This window comes from Hippopotamus amphibius, chromosome 9, assembly GCF_030028045.1.
Source record: "Hippopotamus amphibius kiboko isolate mHipAmp2 chromosome 9, mHipAmp2.hap2, whole genome shotgun sequence".
Lineage (NCBI taxonomy): Eukaryota > Metazoa > Chordata > Mammalia > Artiodactyla > Hippopotamidae > Hippopotamus > Hippopotamus amphibius.
The window spans coordinates 80,001,586-80,028,154 of NC_080194.1; the positions used below are offsets into that span (position 1 = coordinate 80,001,586).

At 37.6% G+C, this 26,569-nt stretch overlaps 1 protein-coding gene across 25 annotated transcripts in view; it reads left to right on the forward strand.

Moving 5' to 3' along the window:
- Nucleotides 1-26,569, forward strand: part of ARHGAP32 (Rho GTPase activating protein 32) — a 256,016-nt gene that overhangs the window by 222,014 nt on the left and 7,433 nt on the right. For all 25 annotated transcript variants that reach the window (XM_057747404.1, XM_057747399.1, XM_057747406.1 and 22 more), the window contains 10 exons: nucleotides 4,424-4,526; nucleotides 5,882-6,026; nucleotides 6,478-6,560; nucleotides 14,134-14,241; nucleotides 14,510-14,655; nucleotides 15,210-15,405; nucleotides 19,026-19,171; nucleotides 21,572-21,643; nucleotides 23,482-24,357; nucleotides 25,039-26,012. In XM_057747404.1, the coding sequence (XP_057603387.1) occupies nucleotides 4,424-4,526; nucleotides 5,882-6,026; nucleotides 6,478-6,560; nucleotides 14,134-14,241; nucleotides 14,510-14,655; nucleotides 15,210-15,405; nucleotides 19,026-19,171; nucleotides 21,572-21,643; nucleotides 23,482-24,357; nucleotides 25,039-26,012 (2,849 nt within the window). The remainder of the gene's footprint in view (nucleotides 1-4,423; nucleotides 4,527-5,881; nucleotides 6,027-6,477; nucleotides 6,561-14,133; nucleotides 14,242-14,509; nucleotides 14,656-15,209; nucleotides 15,406-19,025; nucleotides 19,172-21,571; nucleotides 21,644-23,481; nucleotides 24,358-25,038; nucleotides 26,013-26,569) is intronic.

Genomic DNA, 26,569 nt, shown 5'->3' on the forward strand with positions numbered 1-26,569 from the left:
TTGTTTTTCAGACATAATGCTATTGCATGCTTAATAGACTGCATAATTTATATGCATTGGGAAATTTAAAAATTTGTGTGACTTGCTTTATTGTGATGTTTGCTTTATTGAGGCGGTCTGGAACTGAACCTGTAATATTTCTGAGGTTTGTCTGTATATAAAGAGTAGATACACCTTTTTTGTGGATAGATCAGACTAATTTGTCATTTGTATGGGCATCCTTAATTATACAGTCAAAATGTTATCTTAGTTTCTTTTTTCTTTGTGTGCCTCTTCTTCCATTTGTTTTGTATCTCTTTTTGTTCATCCTTCCTTGGATATGATCATTATTATAAGGGAGTGTTTTCCAGTTTGCTGTTAGCTGGCAGACATCAATTCTGCAAGTTTTAGTTGTGCTTAGAAGTTTTGGGTGGGTTTCTATTCTTAGTAAGTATAGTAGAGAGGACAGATGCCAATATATAATTTCTTTTTGAAAAATAACAGGTTTAATAACTGTAATGATTATACATTCCCTACCTGTGATTAAATCTATTCTAGTGGAACAAAGGGTTTTTAGGTGTCACTGATTTTTTTCCATAGGACTAGTTTCATTTGCTGCACATATTTGAAGCCAGATATCTGTAAAATGAGATTTGAAATGAGATAGCTTTTTTAAAAAGTGAAAACTCTGTAGAAAACTAGGTCAAATTATATTTGGTACAAAATATAAAAAATATTTTAAAACTCAAGGTGAGGAAACTCTGTTGCCTGAACATGTTTCAGTTTGAGGTTATTTGCCCCTTTCAACAAGAGGCTGTTTTTTAACTATTGTAAATATACAGGGAGTTTATAATCAGAGCACACTGGAAAAAAAACAAGGCCCCAGTAACCCCTGAAGTTAATCCTTTAGGTAATCATATATTTCTAACCAAAAATCATGATGCACACTCCAGTGTGTAACACGGTACCATGTACTCCTGGCCTGGAAGCCACTGCCTTGAGAGTGGAACTTGACTTTTTCGTCTGTGTTACTCAACACTTGCCTGATGCCTGGTATATAAAAGGGATCTTTGAATGATGGATGAATGAGTGAAGGGAATGAATGACTGAATGAATGAAGAGAAAAGAGCAGAAATGAAACTGAAACTGTCAAGAAAAATCAAGGACCAATTCTTGTCATACTTATCTCATACTTCTTTTAAGAAGTTTGAGTCTAATCTTAAGGGTCATCAGTTTTAATTTAAACATTTACTTCCTATTGTATTGTCATTTGATGATAAAAAAAAGTACTGAAATATTAAATGAGTGGATTAGAAGTGTATTATTTGGAGAATGTGGAAATAATTCTTAAAGCATATCACCTTTTGGAAGAACCGTTTTGGAGGTTTCTGATGTTATATTTTGAATGGGTTATTATTTAATGTGCAATTGGCTGGTTGGTTAGATGATTTGAGGGGGAAAGGTAGCTAATAAATGCCTTTTTAAACTAGGATTTCTTCTAATAATATATTGGGCTCTCATATTACTTTAGTATGTTAGTGAAAAAAATAATTCAGATCTTTTCTCTTTTTATCTTCCTACATCGTTATTCAATTTCTGCTGTTTTTCAAAATGAAAGTTTATGCTTTCCTCTTTCATTTTGCTACCAATTTTAATTAAATGTGTCATTAATCTCTCTTAAAATTCTAAGTAATAGCAGCGTTCAGTTGTATAGTTTTATTTATGAAGCTCCATTATGTGATTGTTTTTTGGATATTCAGTCCTTTTACTTAGGGAACATAAAATGTAAAGAAACAATTCAGGTGTTTTTCATGAAGTGTGATGTCTGTAGAAGCTTAGCTGTATAATCAGGGAAAGACCTCTAATTCCCCATATTTTCAAAGTTTGCCTACTTGTTTGGGAGAATAGAAGCAAGTATGAATATAGTATCATATGATTGTAAGAATTCCAGGAAAGTTATCTATACTTTTTAACAGATAGTACCTTATTTTTATGAAAATTTTATAATGCAAGGTAGGAGAGCCTGATAATACAGAAGTAAAGTCCTATCCTCTGAAGAGTTTTCTTCCAAGGCAAACCTTTTGTGTACCAGGGTGTGTTAGCATGCTAACTTGGAACGTGCTTTATGAGAAGCATCTTCTAAGAAGAAAAAAATACAGCTTTGTTTTCCTTTCTTTCTTTGAGTAATTATGTCAGTTGCCCCAATAATCTGTAAATATATTTTCTTTGAAATACTTGATAGACGCTCCAGCCCCAAGTTTTACTCTTCTACCCCTAGTTTGCAGGGTAGAAACCTAAGGCACTGAGGTTATCATTGATGGAACAATTTTAGAAATAGGAGTCAAGCTCATAAAGATACTTTATATTTTACATTTTGTATATCATTTGATACAGAGGTTCTTTATAATATCAAAGTTAATCCACAGAAAGTACCTGACAACTCTGCCTGCCCTTGATCTCTACCACATATACATATTCCTTTTCTCGTTACTAAAATTCTTAAGTGTTTTTGGAGGTAGAAAGCATGCAGTTGAAAATGAATAGAGTTCTACGTGAAAACCAAAATCGCTATTTTGCTGACTTGGTCAGATAACTTTGTCAGGCTCACAGCGTACCTGTAAATTAATTCATTTGCTGATTTTGTACATTTTGTCAAGAACGTGCTCCTGGATTTTTAATATACAAGATGAATAATGCATGGTTTTCGCCCTTTAAGAGCTTGACTAAGAAGGAGTAATAGTTGTATATAAACAAATATTAATTCAAAATGGCATAGTTCTGTGGGCATCTAGAACCTAGTACAACTGCCTCTACTTAGGGGGATATTCAAAGAAGGCTTGCTTAAGAGTGATAGTTCAGTTGGGTTTTGAACAACAACCAGGACTTTTCTGTAAGAAGATGGTAGTAGAGAATCTAGGCAGAGGAAATTGATGGACTTAGAGAATGGCTGGTTAGTATGGTAAAAGGTGAAACTTCACTTGGCCTAGAGTTGTGAAATATGGAAATAGGGTAGTAATTAAATAAGTGCAAATGGCAAGGGACCCTAAAATCCAGGCAGTGTGTTGCCATAGTTAAAATGTGGCTCTGTACTTGGACTGCTTGAGTTAGAACCTTATTTCTGCCATTTGTTTACAGCTTGTTCTTAGGTAAAATTTCATCTCTCTAAGACTCAGTTTTCTCTCTGTAGAATGGGGATAATGATAGAATTTCTTCCGTAGGATTTCTGTGAGAGTTAAATGAGAGTATCCGTTGTAAAGCACTTGGCCTGGCACCTTTTACATGCTCAATAATATACCTGCTTTTTTAATAAAATTATTCAAAGCTAAGGAGTTTGTTTTAAATGTAAGTTACAGGACCTGACAGAATTTAAAAGCCAAGATGCAAGAAGTATAACAAAAGGCAGGAAAGCCAAAGAAAAGTCTTTTGTAATAGCAAAGGAGTGATATATACTGTAGGTGAAATACATCAGCTAAAATTATCTTATTAAAATATCTGAATTGTTTCATTTGCCACTCTGCATGTTTCATCCCTAACATAGTAGTTTTTTGCAGACCAAATATTGTGCTTCCAAGCCATTTTTTTATGGATTGTAACTTAAAATGATGAAATGAACGTAGTTACTAAAGCCTGTGAATTCATTAGTCTGAAGTGCAAGACAAATGAAGTTCAAGTTTCAGTTATTGTAAGTTTTTGAATGGTTAGAAAAATGTTTTATCATAAACTTTCAACATTCTGTCCTAAACCATAGGCCCAGAATAGCTGCCCATCTGTGTCAGTTGTTCAGAGATAAGCAGGGTGCCTTTCTTTTTTTCCTGCTTGTTGTTAGTGTGCCTTTTATGACCAGCTGATAATATCGAGTCAAAAGTCAGTAATTTTAATGTAAAGATAGGCAAGAAATTAAAATATTCCATTTACTTAAAATTGCTTTGACCTTTGCGTTATGTTGATGTTTATTAGATATAATGGGAATTAGCATTAACTATGAAAAGATCAGAGAAACTTTTAAAAGTGAAAAATTGTAAGTAGCGTCATGTTGCAGTAAGCATTTAACTTTGCATATCCTTTTACTATGTATGAAGTTCAGCTGAATAGCTGTATTTTTTTTTAAATCTAGAATGATCTTAGAACTAAACAGTTCACCTTTCTATTGTAACATGATTTAAATGAGTCTGTTGCAGATATCTTAGAGAAACTATCCTAATAATGTATGAACTCTTCCACTTAAATGTAACAAGATAGAGCCAGTCTTCATTATTCAGGAACCAGTTATCTAGTTCAGATGGAAATTAAGTAAATATGCCCTTATCATTTTTTGCAGTAGATTAATTTCCACCTCTTATGACTTTAATTTGCAAATTTCATTTTGCTAAGACATTCTCATTTTTTGTGACTTTGGTTCCACTGAATACCCTCAACTTAGTCCATGTCTTCAAAAATTCTCTAGTGCCCCAGGTTCTTCAAAGCTGTACAGCGTTCATCGAGAGATATGGCATCGTGGATGGAATATATCGTCTCTCTGGCGTTGCCTCCAATATCCAGAGACTACGGTAAAACCTAACATGGCATTTTCTTTTTCGTTCCTACTGTAATTTATTAAAATGAAATTGTTTCAGAGTTAAGTCACTTATGTTGATAACTGTAGTTTTCAGTAAGATAGTTTAAAGTAGGAAATAATATCCATATTGTTCTCTCTGTATATTTTCCTAAATGCCATTTCTTCATTTGTAGTATCAGAAAGCCATGTCCCCAATCTCTTCAATAGTTGTATTTTCTCTTTGCAATATTTGAAGATTGTTAAAAATTGAATCTGAACTTATGATAACCATGAGAGATGAAAATTTACATTATATTTAGTTAATTAAAATCGATGAGAGTGAAACTTTGTAATCTCCTCTCACCCGAGTTCTGTAGTATATGTTCAAGTGTGCATGTGTTGTTACACATTCCACATCCTCTCCCAGTATAGTCTCAGAGACAAAAATAGTGGTATCCTTTACACCAGCAATTGAATTTTTAATTTTTGCTTAATCTCTTAGGTTCTAGTTTATTCTTAATATGTTATTATTCTTTATTTTTCACTGTGGTGCATGGTAATTGCCATTATTCTATAAGGATTTTAATATTCTGATTTGACCACAGAGTTCATCTCTGTTTTCAGGGATACATGTTTGGAAAATATTTAAATTGATTCTTGTACTGCAGACAGATTCAGTCTTTAGTTTCAGATGCAGCACATCTCATGTTCAGACTGTCCACATACATTAATCCTCTAGGTTGATAAGTGGTCTCATGTCTGTAGATTAATATCAGTTAAACTCCTGCAAAGTAAGCTTAATCTGCCTTAATGTTCTGAGCACAGTTTTCATTTCACTCACTTTAATGCTGCAGATTTTGCTTTTTATTAAAATTTGGTGTTAGCTGGGAATTGCTTTATATTGTTTGTGACTTCTTTATTCCTCTTCAATAAAGCATTCCTGAACTGTACTTCTTGTATCTAAGGAATTTCTGCACATAGTTGTATATGGACCAGCTGCCTTTCAGCTTTAGTTTTCAGAATTGCCAGAATGTTGGGTATTTAAACCACTAGAAATTAGAAGTCCTGTTTTCAGATCTGTGTGGTAAGAGCTGCTCTTTCATATGCATTTCAGAGATTTCTGTCCATTTTAATATTAAAGCTATGCCCTTAATTTCCATTTAGAAAAACATTTGTCTCATAATCAGACATTCAATTACTACTGAAGTCCAAATATAACTTCTATGAAATATATGAAATATAGTCATTTGAAGAAAATATTAACTCACTGAGGTAGAGGTTAATACGTTGGACTTTTCCTTTCTGTTTTAAAGTCATATTTGCTTTTCGTTCAAAAAATAGTTGGTTGTCTCTCATCTATCTTTTTAGCCATGAATTTGACTCTGAACATGTTCCCGACCTGACAAAAGAACCCTATGTTCAAGACATCCATTCCGTGGGCTCCCTGTGTAAGCTGTATTTCCGAGAGCTCCCAAACCCCTTGCTCACCTACCAGCTCTATGAGAAATTTTCTGTGAGTACAGGTCACTTTTAAATCAAGTTCTATTTGGACTTTTGCTGTGGTTTTGTTCAAAACGTGTGAAGATTGGTTTGGTCATATAAAAAAACAGTTGTATGAGTAAAGGGGTCCTTTAAGGAGAATACACACTTTACTGCTAGCTGGTCCACAGCCTTCACTGTTTTCACATTTTCAGTCTTTCAGTTTCTGACTTTGAGCCGCTAATCGTAGAACCCTTGATATTGTTATCATAAAGTTTTAAAAATATTATCTTTTAATGGATTTCAATGTCCATATAGTGTGGAAACAAGTTTACTTCCTTGATAGATACGACATTGTTTTTCCTCATCATTCAGCATCAAAGAGTAAAGTCAGTTAATCTCAAAGTGAAACTGAATTGTAAGTGAAGCACTTTCATTTTTACCAACAAAGCCTACTAGTTTATTTTGCATTATGGTTGTCCTAGGATGCTGTTTCAGCAGCAACAGATGAAGAGAGGCTGATAAAAATTCATGATGTCATCCAGCAACTTCCCCCTCCACACTACAGGTAAACCACATGTTGTGAAATACCAGCCAGATGTAGAAGTCAGCTGTGTAAAACTGGGTTCCTGGGGTTTCTAACTGTTTAAACTTACTTGGAGTTCTAACTGTTTAAACTTTCGTTTTTCCATACGTCCATATTTATTTATCTTTGTATTCTCAGCGTCTGGCACAGTGCTTGGCATCCAGTAGGCACTTAATAAATGTGTATGACTGAATGAACAAATGTATGGTTGACTGGACACATTTGTTTGTTTGTTTTTTGACACACTGAGAAATTGCTAAAGGTAGTGGGCGTATGACCACAGGTGTGAATACTTTGTGAATTGCTTGAATCCAAAACATCAACACAGTGCTAGGTACCTGTTTACTTATTTACCCAGAGGATGACCCATAAGGAGTCTTCACCTCTTTACATTCTCTTTTTTCTTTTTGCTGCTCTGTCTGGTTATTTCCATTGCTCTGTCTTCTAGCTTGCTAATTTATTCTCCTGCTTGATCCATTCTGCTGTTGATCCCTCTGGTGTATTTTTTCACATTATTTTATTTTTCAGCTCTGTAACTTCTGTTTGGAACTTTCTTATATTTTTCTCTTTGTTGAAGATCTCTCTGTGTTCATTCATTCTTTTCCCGAGTTCAGTGAGCATCTTTATGACCATCACTTTGAACTCTTTATCAGGTAGATTGCTTGTCTCCATTTCATTAATGTCATTTTTGAGGTTTTATCTTATTCTTTTATTTGGAATGTAATCCTTTTTCTTTTCATTTTGCCTGACCCACTGTGTTTGTTTCTACATATTGAAACAGCTTTCTCTTCCAGTCTTAAAGGAGTGGCTGCTGGGAGATTGGAGGTGGTCTGTTGTCTCTGCAGTGCCCTGGGAGTGGTAGCCTGACAAGATCTGTCTGATTGTTTCAGTGCTGTGGGGCTCAGGAACGCAAGCCCCCTAGTCCCCAGCACCAGGCGTTCGAGGGGGTGCTCGCACCTTCCAGATCTGGCGGGGGTGGAATCAGAGCTCAGGGAGGAGGGACCTCCATGTTTATCATATTCCTCCCGCTTGTGGGTCGCCCGCCATGGGTGGGCGTAACTGGCACAACTGCGTCTTTCCCCTCCGATCCATCCCAGTGTCACTTTCCCACACCCCTTTTTTTGTCCCTTCTGTAAAGAGCTGCTCTGCCAGGCTTCAGGTCCTTGAGGAAAGTCATTTTGTATCTAGTTACAGCTTTGGTGTGTCCATGGGAGGAGGTGAGCTCAGGATCTTCCTACACATACACCATGGTTTTGAACCCTCTCTTTTGTTACTGATTTTTAAAACCCAATTTAATTTGTATGTTACTTGGACTCTCAGAAATATTTTTGCTTATATCTGAGAAGACAGAATAAAATTGAGGATGACTACCATTTAGTGAGAGAAAGAAAACAGCATAAACTATGGATTGGTTATCGTGTACAAAGAAGCAAAAAGATAAAATTTTAAAATTTCAGTTTCGAAAAATTAAATTCCGTAGATGTTTTTAGTAATTCACAAATTAAGTATTTAGTGCTGGTTTTTTTCCAAATGACATTGTTTATATATCTATTTTAAAAATCAGCACTAAATTTGGCACTGTCAACATTAAAATTTTTAATCAGCATTAAAAAGCAACACTTTTTAAAGTCAATTCTGTAGCTATAAATGCATGGTAGTCAAGAGTTAGGAGGTAACTCAGCATTGGCTTGTCCTGTTATTGTGGCCTGTCTTAGCAGAAATGTGAGGACTTTGAGGAGATCTTAAGAACCTGCTGAAGAGTGAAAAAGAACCCTCAAAGAGTTTTTGTGAAGCAAGCTCAAGAAATTTACGTATTTAGCCGTGAAAAAAGAAGGCTGAAAAGACAAATCTGATCAATACACAGTTATTAAAGAATATTTTTAAGGCGAACAAGGACTTTCTTTAACTTACCAGAGAAAGAAACCTAGCGCAATACAAAGAATGTTGGCTTTGGTAGATGGACCCAAGTTTGAATTTCCAACTTCATCACTAACTAATACATGACCTCTCCAAGCATCAATCTCCATCATATCTGTGAAAAGAATACTAACAATACCTTCTGAAGAGGATTTTTTTTAATGTTAAAGTGAGATCAAATGTGTGAATGAGTCTGGCCTTTACTATTTTTTTTTAGTATAAAGCTTAGCAAGACAAATGATTAGATTTAAGCCCAGGCTTCTTGGTAGTTTTACATGAGGTACCATGTAAATATATCTTTTCTCTCTAAGTTAAAATGATTGATATAACTTATGTACATAGTTTTAAAAAGTCAAATGCTTATGCAAAGCTGATGACAAAAAACCAGAGGTCTCTTTCTCTTCACCTCCCCAGAGCTATTATTCTCAACTCTTATTTCTGGAGTTTACTGCCCTGTTTCTAAATAGCATGCTTATGTTTTCATTTTCTGACTTTTCATTCTTAGATATTATTTTTCGCCTTCATTTTGTGATAAATGAGGATTTAGCTATAACTCCCCTCCCCCAATAGCACACAAACACACGGCCCCTTCTCTCCTCTTCCTAGTCTGTTGTAGCAGCACTTGGTGTTCAGCCAGTGTTCATTTTCTGCGTTGTTGTAACTTTGTAACTGTCATCCACAACTGCATCTAATAGTGTACTAGGATTTTATTTCCCTTCTGGGATAACTGTGTGTTTTCATGGAGTGATGGCCTGTTTTTGGTTTGTTGAGTTTATGTTTATCGCTGGTCTGTCCCCTGACTCTCTCACAGAAATGTGGGTTTTCTCTGAGTTGTGTTTAAACACATAAAGCAACCTTTTAAGATAAATGTTTCCCTCCTGAAAACAGCCCTCCTGGTGCCTTCTGTCCTGCTGACCCGTGCAGGCCGATGGCTCTGGATCTGCACGCAGCTCCAGCCTTTCACCCTCCTCCTGGAAATTCCCTTCATCACTTCCTTCACCAGTTAGACCCCTTCTCTTCTGGATCCCTGGCTGTCACTGTCCATGTTTTTACTCCCTGCTTTCCTAGTGTACATCTTTGGTAGCTTTGTGAGAAAAGGTGTATGGGAAGTAAATGTTTTGAGACTTCGGTATGAAAATGCTCTTATTCAACTAAGCCCGTGCGCCACAACTACTGAAGCCCATGTGCCTAGAGCCCATGCTCTGCAACAAGAGAAGCCACAGCAATGAGAAGCCCTCGTACCGCAACGAAGACCCAACACAGGCAATAAATAAATAAGTAAATAAATAAATGTATTAAAAAAAAAAAAAAGAATTGCAGTCTGAGCTCTTTCTGCCAGTCACCGTGCTAGACACGGCTGCATGTTCTACTGTTGAATCTTCTTAACAATTTGTTGATGTTGATGTGATTCTCACCCTCACTTTAATGGAGAATCCTTTCCCTTTTCTACCAAGGAGATTAGGGAAACAAAAAAAAAAAAAAAAAAAAAAAGAAAATGCTCTTATTCTCCTTGTACATTTGACTGATAGTTGAGTGTAGAATTTTAGTCTGTAAATAGTATTTTCCCATAATTTTGATGGTATTACACTACTGACATCTAAACAAAAATGCTGCAGCAAAGTCTGATACTAGTTAGAGTGCCACTTTTTTGTACGATCTATTTTGTATTGTTTATATCCTTTCTGGATGTTTTTGAATTTAGAACATACCTAGTGGTCTGTTTCCATAGTGACTCATCTTGGAGTTAGTTCTTTTTTGTTCTTTGCTCTGGGCAGTTACTGGGCTTTTTCTATCTGGAAACTTCTGAGAAATTTCCTTGTATTATTTCCTTGATGGTTCCCATTGCAACTCAAACCTCATCCCTTTTCTTTATTCTCTTTCTGGAATTGTTTTAACTCTTAAACTAACTCTTTTGGTTTATCACCTTCCCTTTGTGAGTTTCCACACATGGATTTCCTCTGGATCCATGTCGTGATTTAAAAAAAAAAAAATCACTTCTAACAACTAACTGCCTGCCTTCCCTCCCTCTCTTGTTTCTCTGAATGTTCTTTACAGCATCCTTTTCTGTTCTTACTTCATGGATCTCTCTTTTCTCTCTGTGAGAATATTATTGGTAATTAGAGGCTTGGTTTTGTTTTACATTCTTCTCTGCTCATCACGGTATCGTTCCTTCCTCACTTGGCAGCTTATCTTTATCAAGACTTTGCAAAGCGTCCAACTGAGGTTTCATAGACGCGAGAAACACGTTTTTTAAAATTTTGTTTTATAAATGTTGATAGTGTTTAACTTAACTATGAATTAAAATAACCTTGCATAAACAGTCATAGAAACTTTTAAAATTGGCTTTAGGTAAGCTTATAATTCAAATGATATTAGTCGAAGTATTCAGGATGTTAGCCAAAAAAACTTACTGTGCCTTGGACACAAATCAGTACATTTTACAGAGGGAATTGAGAGTATTGGTTAATCTTGTGGGTGAATTAAGAGAACATCAGTAAGAATAAGAAGAAACCCTATCATATATATATATCATATGCATACAGAGAGTATATATGTGTGTGTATATAGAGAGAGAATGTGTGTGTGTATATATATATATTATGTACATATTTCTCAGATAATGAAGTACAGATATCTTCTATATATTTTATACTTTATACAAATAATCTCCCACCATTTGTTTTATTCATATTCCTTATATATTTATCCCCTGCTGTGTACTACATTTATGTCACCTATTATGTATAATTTCTATATATTACAGAAATTATGATGTAGGGCTTCTGGAGCCAATGGCCTGTATTAGCCGTGTGACCTTGTGATCTTGGGCAAGTGCCATTGCCTCTCTGGACTCAGTTTCATTGTTTGTCAGATAGAGATAATAGTATTTTTCTCATAGGATTGTTATGAGTATTAAAAGAAAAACACGCAGAACAAGGCCTGTTAAATAATTACTATTCATATGAGTTAATTACCCTCATTATTATCATTATTATCTGCTGTGTATCTTTATGCTTTTGCTTTACTGTGTTTTATCTCTACAAACCCACATAAGTGTGTGTGTGAAAAAATATATATATATGCTCACATACATACATGTATATCTCCAACTATATTGATACATATAGTCTTTCTACTGTATTATGCTTATCTACTCTACTGGTATTTATATTTCTCCTACCATAGTATATATTATTCTTTATTATATAGATATATAGATATTTCTTAATAATATATAGATATTTCCCCAAGAAATTACATATATAGCTCCCTCGCTATCTATTTAATCTTCCTTCTTGAACATTATATACCTTTCCTGCTATATATTATATATCGTACATATATCCTTCTATATGTCTTTTATATTTACTCTATTGCCTATTCTAGATATAACCCTTCTAAAATATAAGCTCCCTGAGGTCACGAATCCTGTCTTGATTACCACTGTATTCTCAGAATAGAAACCTTGCACATAGTAAATGTGCAATTATATATTGCATATGCATTTTACATATTTTGACTGCTACATATTTTATAGATTGCTGGTATATGTATATGGAGTATGTATATCCTAATATTATCCTCTTTTCTCCTGACGTGTATTACATTACCCACCATGTATGCCCACCTGTTTCATATGTTGATATAGTATTTACTGTGTATGTATCTCCTACTCTATTACGTATCTCCTCTTTGTCATCTATCCCCTAAGTAATATGTTTTTATATTCTGGCTTCTTCTACATAATTTGTGTATCTTCTACTTCATATATCTTTTGATTCAGACTTTTTAAGATTTTAACATTCACATTTTCTAATTCCTTAAGTGTTCTTGAAAAACATGATTTTTAATAGTGTTCTTTCATGTGAATGGGCCATATCTTACATAAACCTTTCCCCTAATTTACCTATTTAATCTGTTTATACAGTGGGAGTTTTCTCTCTAGTTTTGAACATTACTATCAGGACCATCCATTTACCTGAATCTTTTTGGGAATCGAGGTTATTTTTTAGGATAAAAACCTGACAGTGGAATTCTTGAAAATCAAAAGATATTAAAGTTTCTTCCCAACATAAAGCAGTTTTCAACTTGTATTCCATGAAGGTATATGCAGTTTATACTCTACTAAATATGAAATGCTCATTTCATGGCACTCTGACTAAAATTCTCCTTTAGCTTTTAAAAAGTCTTTACAATTAGATGTGTAAATAAAATGGTATCTTTTGTTTTAATGTGCATTTCTTGTAAAATACATTTCTGAAGTGCTTTAGTCTTTACCTTCCTTCTTCTATTCCCCGCCACTCCAAATAATAAAATTTTACATTGTATTGTAAGTACATTTCTCAAGTTTCCCATCTCTACATTGTCTCCAGGCTGGCCTCACTTTTGTATGTCTGTCTGTCTTTCCTTATTTAACTTGTACACAAGAGGGACCGAGAATTACCACCCCCCCCCTTTTTTTTTTAAACCCTAGAGCAGCTATAGTAGATATTCAGTACTATTGACAAGTAGAAACTTTGGAGCCAAGCTGATCTGGATTTGATCCCAGCACTGCTTGTCTCTGTAACCTGGGCCAACCTGGGCTTTCTCCCCCGTAAAATGGGGGATGGTAACACTGTGCTAGTGGGGTCCGTTGTAAGAATTTGGTGAGATTCCCTGTAGAGGCTTCTTGAACAGCCCCTTGAGCCGTTATCCTCCTTTTCTTCTTAAACTTATGTCAGGCTCATCTGAATCATGAAGGCTTATAAGTTGACCACAATTGAACTTTCATTACTGTTTCAAATAATAGTCTTAAACTTTGTCTCCCATTCATTGTCTTTAATAGTTTTAATCCCTGTAAGGTAGGGACACTTTGAGAGATGTGGTAGCTGATAAGTAATACTTCTGTGTTTATCTGGCTTGACTTAAACATTTAAGCTGATCATGCTTTAATTTCCCAAAATACTTTGCCCTATTGTTTAATCTCTCTCTATATAAAAAAATTGTTTAAGTAAATCACGCTTAGAATGTATAAGATAAACCAGGATGTTAGGATTTAAAGTAGGCTTTCTATTCCAAGAGCATGTTATTTGTTCAAATATTCCCCTTGGTACCTACTGGAATTTTTGTTTTAATTCTTTTCAGGCTTGTGAAATATTGTTGTTTTCTTTTATAGAAGAAAAGTTTAAATTCTTTCCTGTTGGCATGTCTGCTGCAAGTAGAATAGTATAACTTCTTGATAGCATTTGATTAGAACCTACCTTTTGTAGAGGATTCACTTCACTGGTGTCCCTGAAATAAATGTCTAACAGGAAGGAGCAAATATTCCTAAAGATTTCTTTAAAACTAAGGCTGTTTTGTTTTCTGAGCCAATCTTATCAGAAACTTTCATTTCTTACTGCATTTGCCTTAGACTATTTTTCTTAGTATTCTGTAGATGTAATTACCATATATAAAATACAGAATCCATAATATTCTGACAGTTCTGTAGTAGTAATAATATTCAAACCTAATAGGCAGCAAAAAAATTTGCTGGGGTATGTATGGCTTCTTCTTCCATTTTGCCATTGAAAGCTTACAAGTTAATTAGTGGAGCTCTTATGCTCTGTCCTGCTGCATCATATTTCTTTTTGTTAATATGTTGCGTTTCGTTTTCCAGAACACTGGAGTTCCTAATGAGACACTTGTCTCTTCTAGCTGACTATTGTTCCATCACAAATATGCATGCAAAAAACCTAGCGATTGTTTGGGCTCCAAACCTGCTAAGGTGAGTTGCATTTGACTTCTGACTTGAAGTAGAAACAGTCATCTTAAATAAAAGTCTAATTCATCAGTATTCCTTAAGGATAATTTTTAAAAGTAAAACTAATCTGTTGTTTTTATGAGCATCTTCCTAAAACAGGCAATGGAGGTTTAGCCAAGGCATTGTAAAAGTATGATTTCTTCCTATGGTGATTTGCACGTAACCAAAATATAATGCTCTTTAAGACTGCTATTTTGGGGACCCACTGATGGTAATGTTGTTTATCCCACAGGTCAAAACAGATAGAATCCGCCTGCTTCAGTGGGACAGCAGCTTTCATGGAAGTGAGAATTCAGTCTGTGGTTGTTGAGTTCATCCTCAATCACGTTGACGTCCTCTTCAGTGGGAAGATCAGCGCAGTCATTCAGGAGGGAGCAGGTGTGGCTCAGACAGATGGTCTTCACTACCAGGAACGTGTATTAAAACCTCAGCCAGATTGGGAAACTGCATTTCTTATCTCAGTTTAATAAATCTGTCTTAGTAGAAAGCAGCTAATTTATATCTGTTTCCTAAAAATGCACAATTTGACAGTTTTTTTGTATATTTTTAATGAATACTAAATATCTGACCTATCATGATCTAAGTTCAGAGTACACTAAAAAATGTATCATGTCGCCTATTATTGATGTATATAAAAGGTGTAGTATAGAGTAGCAGAAGAAAATTTCCTTCCAAAACTGAAAATACATGAATGATACCAGGTTAAATTACTTAAGGAATGTTATATTTGTATCTATCACCTGGTATGTCGTCTTCTATCTCGCTTAGTATGAAGAAAATTTAAAACAACACAGAAAGGGAGATGGATGGACAGATAAGTAGATTGTTATAAACACACACACACACACACACACACACACACACACATATTTATATTTTTCCCCCATGTCATAAAGTTTGACTCCCTTCGTTGCTTTTTTTGCTTTCCAAAGCTTCTCTATCAAGACCTAAGTCTCTTCTGGTTTCGTCTCCATCCACCAAGCTGCTAACGTTGGAGGAAGCCCAGGCACGAACACAGGCTCAGGTCAATTCTCCAATTGTGAGTGAAAATAAATATATTGAAGTAGGAGAAGGACCTGCTGCACTCCAGGGAAAATTTCACACCGTAATTGAGTTCCCACTTGAAAGGTAAAATTCATTCAGTCTTCTCTAAAAATGTACGTTTCATGGCTATTTGTTATTTTCTTTTACATCTGTACAATATTTTAGTATTACTGTATTGATTTTGTGCCAGTCCCAGAAAAACCTGTTCATTTGACTATGGATGTTGCTTTTTAGGGAATGATGTGAACGATTCTTGAAAAGCATTATGACATCATGTCACTGTTGGAAACTAGAGGAAAGTCAGCTGTACAGGGAAAATTGTTAGGAAAAAGGATACACTTCCACTATGTAGGGTGTCATTTTCTCTCTGAAATACATTGTTGAGACATTTGTTTAGAAATAAACTGTTGTGACAGCTTATTCTAAAAGCAATGAATGGATAATGGCTTGTTTGACATTGGTTGCCATTGAGTTCAGAGTAGACCAGCACTTCTCACAGTGCATCTCCTGACCAGCCGCTACTCTTGGCCCCAACCCCAGACCCACTGAATCAGAACTCTGGGGCGGGGTCCAGCCCTCAGTCTTTTATCAAACCTTCCAGGTAGTTCTGATGTGTGACAAAGTTTGAGAACCACTGCTGTTCACTCTCTCAGTGTCCTTTCCAGCTCTGATTCTCTGTTTCTCTAAAGAAATGATAATAATACAGTTTCTGTATCTTCTTTACTAAGTTATTGTGGGAAGACTAATGTACGTAAGTTAATTTTGATCTTGGGTTACTCCTTTGGCTATTACATAGGAATGTGAGGATTTCAACTCCCTGGAGTGGGGAGTGCTAATGAAAGTTGAGAAGTTATTCCCATATTTTAGTATACCTCTCTAAATTCCTTTCATTTCCCTTGATTAAAATATCCTGACAGCAGAAAGTTAGAACATACTCTTTTACTTTGTCACTCTGAGTTTATCTTCAGCTTCTTGAATTTATATTTTACCTGTATAATTTTCTCAAAAACCTCTTTTTTTTTTTTTTTTGGGCACACGGGCTTAGTTGCTCCGCGGCATGTGGGATCTTCCTGGAGCTGGGATCGAACCCGTGACCTCTGCATTGGCAGGCGGATTCTTAACCACTGCGCCACCTAGGAAGCCCTCAAAAACCTCTTTATAGAATAGTAATAAGAGTGTCAATGCTGGGATACAGACAGACCTGGGTTCCAACCGTGACTTCATCATTTACTAGTTTTACATTAAGGAAGTCAAACTTTACTTAGTGTCGTAATTTCCTCAGCTGTTGTAAATGAGAATAAGAGTACCTACTTGGTATGGTTTTATATAACTTAAATGAGATATTACATACACAGTTAGCATAGTGAGTGACATTCGATATATGTTATTTTTCTTTTTTTTGGGCTGCATTGGGTCTTCGTTGCTGCACATGGGCTGTCTCTAGTTGTGGCGAGTAGGGACTATTCTACATTGCGATATGCGGGCTTCTCAGTGCAGTGGCTTCTCTTGTTGTGGAGCACAGGCTCTAGGTGTGTGGGCTTCAGTAGTTGCAGTGCATGGGCTCAGTAGTTGTGGCTCACAGGCTCTGGAGCGCAGGCTCAGTAGTTGTGGCACATGGGCTTAGTTGCGCTGCAGCATGTAGGATCTTCTTGGAGCAGGGATTGAACCCATGTCCCCTGCATTAGCAGGTGGATTCTTTTTTTTTTAGAACTTTTATTGAGATACAGTTAACATACAATAAACTGCATATATTCAGAGCGTACAATTTGGTATCCCAATCTCCCAATTCATTCCCCGCCAACCCTCCCCGCTTTCCCCACTTGGTGTCCATATGTTTGTTCTCTACATCTGTGTCTCTGTTTCCGCCTTGCAAACCGGTTGATTTGTACCATTTTTCTATAGTCCGCATATATGTGTTAATATACGGTATTTGTTTTTCTCTTTCTGACTCACTTCACTCTGTATGACAGTCTCCAAATCCATCCATGTCTCTAGAAATGTCCCAGTTTCCTTGCTTTTTACAGCTGAGTAATATTCCATTGTATATATGTACCACATCTTTTTTATGCATTCGTCTGTTGATGGACATTTAGGTTGCTTCCATGTCCTGGCTATTGTAAATAGCGCTGCAGTGAACATTGGAGTGCATGTGTCTTTCTGAATGATGGTGTTCTCTGGGTATATGCCCAGCAGTGGGATTGCTGGGTCATATGGTAGTTCTATTTTTAGTTTTTCCAGGAACCTCCATACTGTTCTCCACAGTGGCTGTATCAATTTACATACCCACCAACAGTGCAAGAGCTTTCCCTTTTCTCCACACCCTCTCCAGCACTTACTGTTTGTAGGTTTTCTGATGATGCCCATTCTGACCGGTGTGAGGTGATACCTCATTGTCATTTTGATTTGCATTTCTCTAAGAATTAGTGATGTTGAGCAGCTTTTCATGTGCCTCTTGGCCATCCATATGTCTTCTTTGGAGAAATGCCTATTGAGGTCTTCTGCCCATTTTTTGATTGGGTTGCTTGTTTTTTTGATATTGAGCTGGATGAACTGTTTATATATTTTGGAGATTAGTCCTTTGTCTGTTGATTCATTTGCAAATATTTTCTCCCATTCTGAGGGTTGTCTTTTGGTCTTGCTTATAGTTTCCTTTGCTGTGCAGAAGCTTTGAAATTTCATTATGTCCCACTTATTTATTTTTGTTTTTATTTCCATTACTGTAGGGGGTGGATCAAAAAAGATCTTGCTGTTATTTACATTGAAGAGTGTTCTTCCTGTGTTTTCCTCTAGCAGTTTTATAGTGTCTGGTCTTACAATTAGTTCTTTAATCCATTTTGAGTTTATTTTTGTGTATGGTGTTAGGGAGTGTTCTAATCTCATTCTTTTACATGTAGCTGTCCAGTTTTCCCAGCACCACTTATTGAAGAGGCTGCTTTTTCTCCATTGTATATCCTTGGCTCCTTTGTCATAGATTAGTTGACCATAGTTTATCTCTGGGCTTTCTATCCTGTTCCATTGATCTATATTTCTGTTTTTGTGCCAGTACCATACTGTCTTGATCACTGTAGCCTTGTAGTATAGCCTGAAGTCAGGAAGCCTGATTCCACCAACTCCATCTTTCCTTCTCAAGATCGCTTTGGCTATTCGGGGTCTTATGCGTTTCCATACAAATCGTAAAATTTCTTGTTCTAGTTCTGTGAAAAATGCCATTGGTAATTTGATGAGGATTGCATTGGTAGCAGGCGGATTCTTAACCACTGTGCCACCAGGGAAGTCCATAGTTGTTTTTCTTAATACTTTTTTTCTTTTTGGGGGTTAATTCTCTTTAGTTAATTATACCTAAAATCATTGTCTTCACCTCTGTATTCCCTATTTAGGAAATTATTAATTTTCCCTATTCCCATATGTGTCCTATTCTCACTTATTTCACAGATTGTGAGGTTGGATCTAAATATGAAAATCCGAGTAAAAGTTATCTTTGTGCAACTAGTTAGTACTATTAAAATTCATACATTTAATTTTCATTTCCTGCTTTAGCTGCACAGCTCAGCCGCACTGTGTGGAGTGTGCTCTGTGGAAAGTGGATGTTTACTGTGTCAGCTGGACCTCTCCAGGCTGCTTGGTTCTTTCCATCATTTATTCATTTTCCATAAGTAAGGATAGCCCCTTGGATATCTTAGTACACGTTATTTTCTCTCTCATAGGAGGAGGCCTCAAAATAAAATGAAAAAATCTCCCGTGGGCAGCTGGCGTTCCTTCTTCAACTTGGGGAAGTCATCGTCTGTTTCTAAACGGAAGTTGCAGCGTAATGAAAGCGAGCCTTCAGAGATGAAAGCCATGGCTCTGAAAGGTTAGTGCCTCGCTTCACTCTGCACTGCAGGAGCAGCTTGCTTGGAGGGGTCTTGCTTCCTTTGTCCCATGGCTCTTCTCTTACTTGGACACATACTCAGCACATTGTTATAACAGGCTTCAACAGGATATATCCTAGTTGTGTTGTTACACGTGAATAGTCTTCTTTTACCAATGCTTTATCCCCGAATACATATTATATATAAATGTGTAAGAGTTCCCAGTTTCTTTGGAAACTATATAGATTATGAATCGTGTGAATGTGGTTAAAAATTCACAATGTATTTATAATGTAGTTTGTATATTGTTGATAATAAAAAATAACTGCTGTGGTATTTAAACTTAAAGATTTATAGATTTAAAAAATGACGAAATCATGTTTTAACATGCTGGTAAGAGTTTATAACTCTTATAACCAAAGAAGATATCTTTTTACTAGATGATTCATTGATGAGAGTATCTTATTAGATAGATAAATCTATTACTGTGCTGTTGAAAATACTGCTCTTTTAAAAATCATTTAAATCTACTGATATGAACAGGTTCGTAATCTAGAAAGGAGAGTAGTGCTTACTTCTCAGATAATGTTAGAAATACAACATTCAGTTCATTTAATTCATCATTCATTCAGTTTGCAATCATATTCTGAGCATGTGCTAGATATTTTGAAAGCAGCTTCTGCAGATAGAACATTAAGATACCACCCCTGCCTTCCTGTTTTACTTGGGATGTCATATGTATAAGAAAATAAATTTCATGCAGAATCATAGCCATTGAAATAGAGGCTTACGTGAGGTATTTGTGGCAGGAATTGTCAGTTTATGTGAGGAGAGGGGCTGGTGGTCAGAAAATAGAACCTTTGACTTGGGTTTTGAAGGATAAATAGGGATTCACCTGATCAAAAAGGGACTGAGAAAGGCATCAGTACTTCAGGAGGTGGGAGTAGAGCGTGAGCTGGTGTGTGGGACAGGGAGCCATGAAGAACATGGCCGGTGGGATGGAACACAAGGAGGTTCAGTTGTTAGGGGCCCGGGATGCTTGCCGGAGTTTTGGTTTTGTCCTGTGTTCCTTGGGGGTTATTGAATGGCTTCAGTATGTAACATGATCAGGTTTGGGTTTAAGAAAGATGACTTTGGCAGCAGTGTAGGGAATGTACTGAAAGAGGTTAAGACTGGAGGCCGGACAGTAAATCGTTGTGCAGGCAAGAAACGATGAGTGTCTGGCATAAGCGGTAGCATGGCTGTGGGAAATAGATTTGAGACGTATTTAGGAAGCTGAATCTATAGGGTGGGCGACCAAATGATTGTGAAGGATGAGAAAGATAATTTTCAAGTTTTGATTAAATGGTGAGGGAAGGGGGTGGTGCCATGATCCCTGTGGGGAGTAGAAGGTTTGGGAAGAAAAATAATGTGTTAATTTTGGATATAGTGAGTTGGACCTGCCCAAGAGGTGATTAGTATTATGGGTCTGGAATTCCATAAAGGGGTTTAATCTGACTAGAAATACAGATTTGAAAGTCATCAGCAAACCAAGGGTAAAAACCCTAAGGATATATTTTATGGCCAAGGGAGAGCCTGTTGAGTGAGAGAAGCAGGTTGCAGGGTGAATCCTGGAGAAAGACAGTGTTTAAAGGGTAAGAAGGCAGAGCTGTCATGGAAGGAGAGTGAGAAGAAACTGTGTGTAGGCAGGAAGCAGAAGAGCTGAGCGCTAGCACCAGAAGTCATGGAGGAAGGGCTTAAAAAGGAAGTGTCGGCAGCCTTGAGCACTGCCAAGAGGTTGAAAGAGGATGAAGATATTTAACAAATAAGATTCAACATATGTTATTAGTTAAATGACCTGTGTTAGTTTCCTGGGGCTGCCATAGCAAATTGCCACAAATTCAGTGGCTGAAAACAGCAGGAATTTATTTCCTCACAGTTCTGGAGGCTAAAAACTGAAATCAAGGTGTCAGCAGAGCCATGTTCCCTCTGATGGATCCAAAGAATCCTTCCTGGCCTCTTCCAGCTTTGGGGGACATCTGGTGTTCCTTGGCTTGTGGTGGTACCACAGTCTCTGCTTCTGTCTTCACGTGGCTTCTCCTCTGTCTGTCTGCATCTTTTCTTCTTAAAAGGATACCAGTCATTGGATTTAGGGCTCACCCTAGGTCTTTAGGAAATATGAAAGCAAGTTTTAAAATTCATCTGTATTCTGACGTTCATAATCCTTTAGAAAAGAGATTTTTCACATAAGAAACCACTCGAGAATGATACAACACATTATATAATATGATGTAAAATTGAATATGGTTGTAAAAATATAATCACTCTTGGACGTTTAAATGCATGTACAGAAAAACACTGTTCCCTTTCACTACATATATAACAGTGAATAAAACTTCACACTATTGGTTTTGATTCTTCAGGTGGCAGGGCAGAAGGGACCCTCCGCTCAGCTAAAAGTGAAGAGTCTCTTACTTCTCTCCACGCAGTCGATGGTAAGACTAAAGCATCAAGTTGTTTTATTCTAGAATATATTTCATAAAAGGATACAACATTTAAGTATATTTTATAAATATATGCTTAATAAATAGGCTATAGATTATAATTGCCTGAAAATACTAGTATCTACTTTGTATTGGCCATTGATGTTTTAATATGGTACCAGTCTTTAATTTCTTCACTTTTGACATGATTGCTATTTAGTTTACATAAAAACAGGTGAAGTGTTTTGAGTTAACCATTTATATTTATTAATGCCCAGTGGAAAATGATGTTAATAGTATTTCTTTCTTTAAATTTCACGAGAGCACAATGTTTGTTACAAAGTATAAAATTTAGCACTTTTGATGTTCAGACCAGTAGTCTTTTGTCTTGTCTTTTCCTGACATTAAATGTCATACATCCCATTGGTTAGAGGCAGTGCTCATTATCTGAGGATGATCAGCACCGGGAGAAGGCAACTTAAAGTGAATCTGCTGAAAATGGGGACCAAAATCTTATGGTAAATAGTACAAAAAGGTTTGATTGCAACTTGAAGAACAAAACTAAAAAATTTTGAAAATCACTTTTTTTGCTTCCATTTAGCATAAGTCGGGCTATAGTTGCGACTTTGTACTAACTTTTAGAATAAACAAAGATTACTTCAGTGTTGACTTGGAAGGAGGTAGAACTTTTTTGACAAAACCCCATCGTAGCAAATAGGACATCCTCTGTGTCGTGTTTGGCTCGTGCAGCAGGATGGTAAAGAAGGCCCTTGCTACAAAAATAATCAAGAGCTGCATTGAGTTCCCACAGGATTTTCTTAATCCATTGGTATTCAAATTGTGCTCTTTTAAAGTTTCCTGTGGTGTCATCCTCCTGGTCAACTTTCCATCCTCATTTTTAACTTCTAACTGCGAAGTCCTCATTGACCAATGGCTCTGCTTGGGAGTCAACAAATCCTTGTCATTCATTTCAGTTGGGTGTCTGACATCTTACTGGTTTTCCAAGATTTTCAATCTCACTGCAGTTAAGAGAATGGTTCGCAAAAACAACGCAGTGGGCTGGCTGGGTGCCTGTATTAAGCAGAAAATAAAATCTGAGTAGGGATTAATTTTACAAGTAGTCAACACATTAGTGGATGTATTCGTGTTAAGACAATATCTCTTTATGGTACATTTTCACTTTGGCAATTCTAATCACTGTAATAGATTAATTAGATAGTGGACTTCTTTTTACCAGTTGGATGTTTGGCAATATCATAAAATCGGGTAATACTCTACCACTCTTAAGACCTCTGTCTGAGAAACTTAAAGCTGGGTCTTGTTAAAGAAAAAAACAAAATTATTTTTAAATATCTGAAAGGAACACTTTACTAAGTGTATGTAAATACTTTTTTTGAGAAGTTAAATTTTGTAGAAACTTGGGCATGAGGATATTTCCCCACAAAAACAAAAAAAAAACCCAAAAAACCCTCTTGCTATTATGTATCCAACGTACCATTTAAAGTGAGTAGTTCTATCTCACAAATCATTTGTGAGGTCAGTGATAAAATTAAGACAAAAAGAAATGAAAAACTTGCCCAAAGTCACAACAAGAGTCAGTGTTGGACTAGTAATAGAATCTAAGACCTCTGGGTCCTTTTTCCTTTTAAAACCATCAAATGCATTCTCCCCCTGATTGTATCAGGTGTGTCTGTTATTTAGCATTTACTTTGGGAATTCCATCTGTGTGCCCCAAGAGACAGTTATGTTTTCTTTATATAGTGCGTTTCTGCTGTACTAATTAGGTGACTTATCACAGCACCGTGTATCCTGTGACATTCATCCTCTGATATTGTATCTATTTTTACCAGGTGATTCCAAACTGTTCCGACCCAGAAGACCCAGATCTAGCAGTGATGCCCTGAGTGCCTCTTTTAATGGAGAGATGCTGGGGAACCGCTGTAATTCCTATGATAATCTGCCCCACGACAATGGAAGTGAGGAGGAAGTAGGGCTGCTGCACATTCCGGCTCTCGTGTCTCCTCATTCAGCTGAGGACGTTGATCTGAGCCCACCAGACATTGGAGTAGCCAGCCTGGATTTTGATCCGATGTCATTTCAATGCAGTCCTCCAAAGGCTGAATCAGAATGCCTGGAGAGCGGGGCTTCTTTTTTAGATTCATTAGGATACTCCAAGGATAAACAGAGTATCAATAAAAAAGATACAGAAGCAGGTGGTAGCCAGTCTCAGACTCCAGGAAGCACTGCAAGTTCTGAGCCTGTCTCTCCTCTTCAGGAGAAACTGAGTCCATTCTTTACCCTGGACTTGAGCCCAACTGAAGAGAAATCATCGAAGCCATCCTCCTTCACTGAAAAGGTCGTCTATGCTTTCTCTCCAAAGATTGGACGGAAATTAAGCAAATCGCCCTCTCTGAACATATCTGAGCCAATTTCAGTGACCCTTCCCGCTCGGGTGTCAGAAGTCATTGGTACCGTCGCAAACACAGCAGCTCAGAGTGCACCTTCTGCAGCCTGGGACAAAAGTGGTGAAGAAAGCGATGTCATAAATAGATCCCCCACCCAGGTAGTAAAGATAAAACCAAATGAGAGAGAGGCCCAGGAAGGGTGTGAGTCTGAAGTCCAGCCCCTGGACCGGGTGGCTGCTGCAGACGCAGACCCGTCAGGGAAGGAGGAGCCTGCCTCAAGCAGTCAGAGTAAGGCTGTACCTTCTGGACAGACTCAGACAGGTACCATTTGTTTTCCTGCATTCTTTCTTTAAGCTAAGAGGGATCTTCAATCCTGTGTGCCAACTGTGCCTTTTAAGTGAGAAATGTACTCCACAGCTAGCCTTTAATCAAACAGAAGGTTTTTCTAGGTGGTGCTGATGGCTCAAGGCCCTAAATTAAAATCAGTCAAACAAAAATCCCCAAAAGGACCAATAGTCCTACTTCAAACCTTCATAAAGTCCCCTTGTCTCCTTGGACAGTCAGAATTCCTGGATAATTTTTGCACAACTTCGTAGCTCTTGATTCTGTTTTCTGATAAAATGTCTGTATTATAGCCTTATAAGTTAACCAGCCAGCCTACACCATCAAATATAAAAACTATTCTTAATAACAATCTACAAGCGCTTGAAGCTTGTTTTCTAAGCAATCTTTTCTGAGCCAGATGAGGGACTTGCTTCACCCCCATCTCTGTAGCAATCCAACAGGAGATTGCAATCTTATACACTCTTTGTTTTAGTTTTTGTTCTGAACCAGTTATGTTTTCTACAGCATTTGCATGTGGGATAGAAGATCATGGATTACCATTTTGAAATATGGAAGGCACCTATTTTTTTAGTGATCAAATGGGGAGTGTTTGGCTTTCCGTATAGGATAACACAAGCTACCTTTTCACTGTCATTTTTTTTCCCAATTTCCCACCAGGAGCAGATACTCATGACCCCCCTCAGGATTCCGTTCCTGTAAGTTCAGTCTCTCTTATCCCACCACCACCGCCTCCGAAAAATGCTGCCCGCCTTTTGGCGCTGGCCTTAGCTGAGTCTGCACAGCAAGCCTCGACCCAGTCGTTGAAGAGACCGGGAGCCTCCCAGGCTGCTTGTCCACATTATGGAGACATAGCACTAGCTGCAGCCGAAGAGAACCTGCCTACTGCCTACTCTAGTGCTACCCTAGATAGAGCCTATTTCCAAACCGATAGGCCAGCAGAGCAGTTCCACCTCCAGAGCAAGGCCTCCGGGAACTGTGACCAGCCAGTGCTGGATATGGCAGCTATTGGGGAATATACCCCTTCCAATGCCACTGAATCTGGGGAGCAGCCCCACCCAGCAGACTTACCAGGCAGTCAGCCGCATCGAATCTATTTATCTGGGGACCCAGAAAAGGCCAGAGTCACTTCGGTTCCCTTAACTGACCCTAAGTCTGATGATCACATATGTTTCCCTGAAGACCAGTCTGTGAAGACCAGTATGCCGACTGTCTCCTTTGTGGACCAGGATCAGCTTCATTTCTATAGTGGAGACCAGCCTCCTTCTTTTCTTGGTGCGAGTGTGGATAAGCCCCATCACCCTTCAGAACTTGCTGACAAAACTCCTGCACCTTCTAATTTGCCTAGGGACAAAATCTACCCTCTTTCTGGGTCCCTCGAAGAGAATACCAGCACAGCCCCCATGGCTTACGTGACCATGGCTCCAGCAGCAGCTGAAGTGAGCACCAGGGAAGCCAACTGGGATGTGGTTGAACAGCCCAGCGCAGCGGAGTTCACTGCCGCCAGCCTCCAGCGCCCTCACAGAACTAACCGTCCCCTCCCTCTGCCTCCTTCCCAGAGGCCCACAGAGCAGCTCCCAGTCATGGGGCAGGTACAAGCCGCCGCCAGTGTAGGACTAAACAATCCCCACAAGGTAAGCACGGGGGGAAGCCAGTGAGATGAAATGAGTGTTTTTCTGAAGGTATGTCGCTTTCCAGCAGGGAGTGTTGTTATCTTGAGTGAGATCAGACATCTCTTTTTAAGTCCTAAGGCAGGTTTCCATGAAGCATTTCCTAGTTGAGGTTGGGATCTGCCTTTATCCCGATGCTGGTTTTTTTCTGAAAAGGTAGTGGTTACTCGATGGCTCTGGTTTAACTATACCTGCTGCCTTTAGTTCCTGGGGAGCAGCTAAAGGTAGTTTCTTCATGAAAATACGAAGAGATTGTGAGCAAACAAGTCACGTTGCGTCTCAGATGTCAGGGTTGCAGGGTTTTTCCGGCTCCACCACTGACTCATTGTGGCTCTGGGCAAGTTGTCCAACCTCCTCTGCCAGTTATTCACGTCTGCAGGACCAAAGCACTGTATTCTCAGGACATTTGAAAGACTTTCTGCCTTACAGACTTTTTAGAAATATCTTAGCACTTTTTGTTATTTTCTCAACATTAACCAGCAGATTGTTCTATATAGTCAAGCACCTGTTTTGATGAGAGA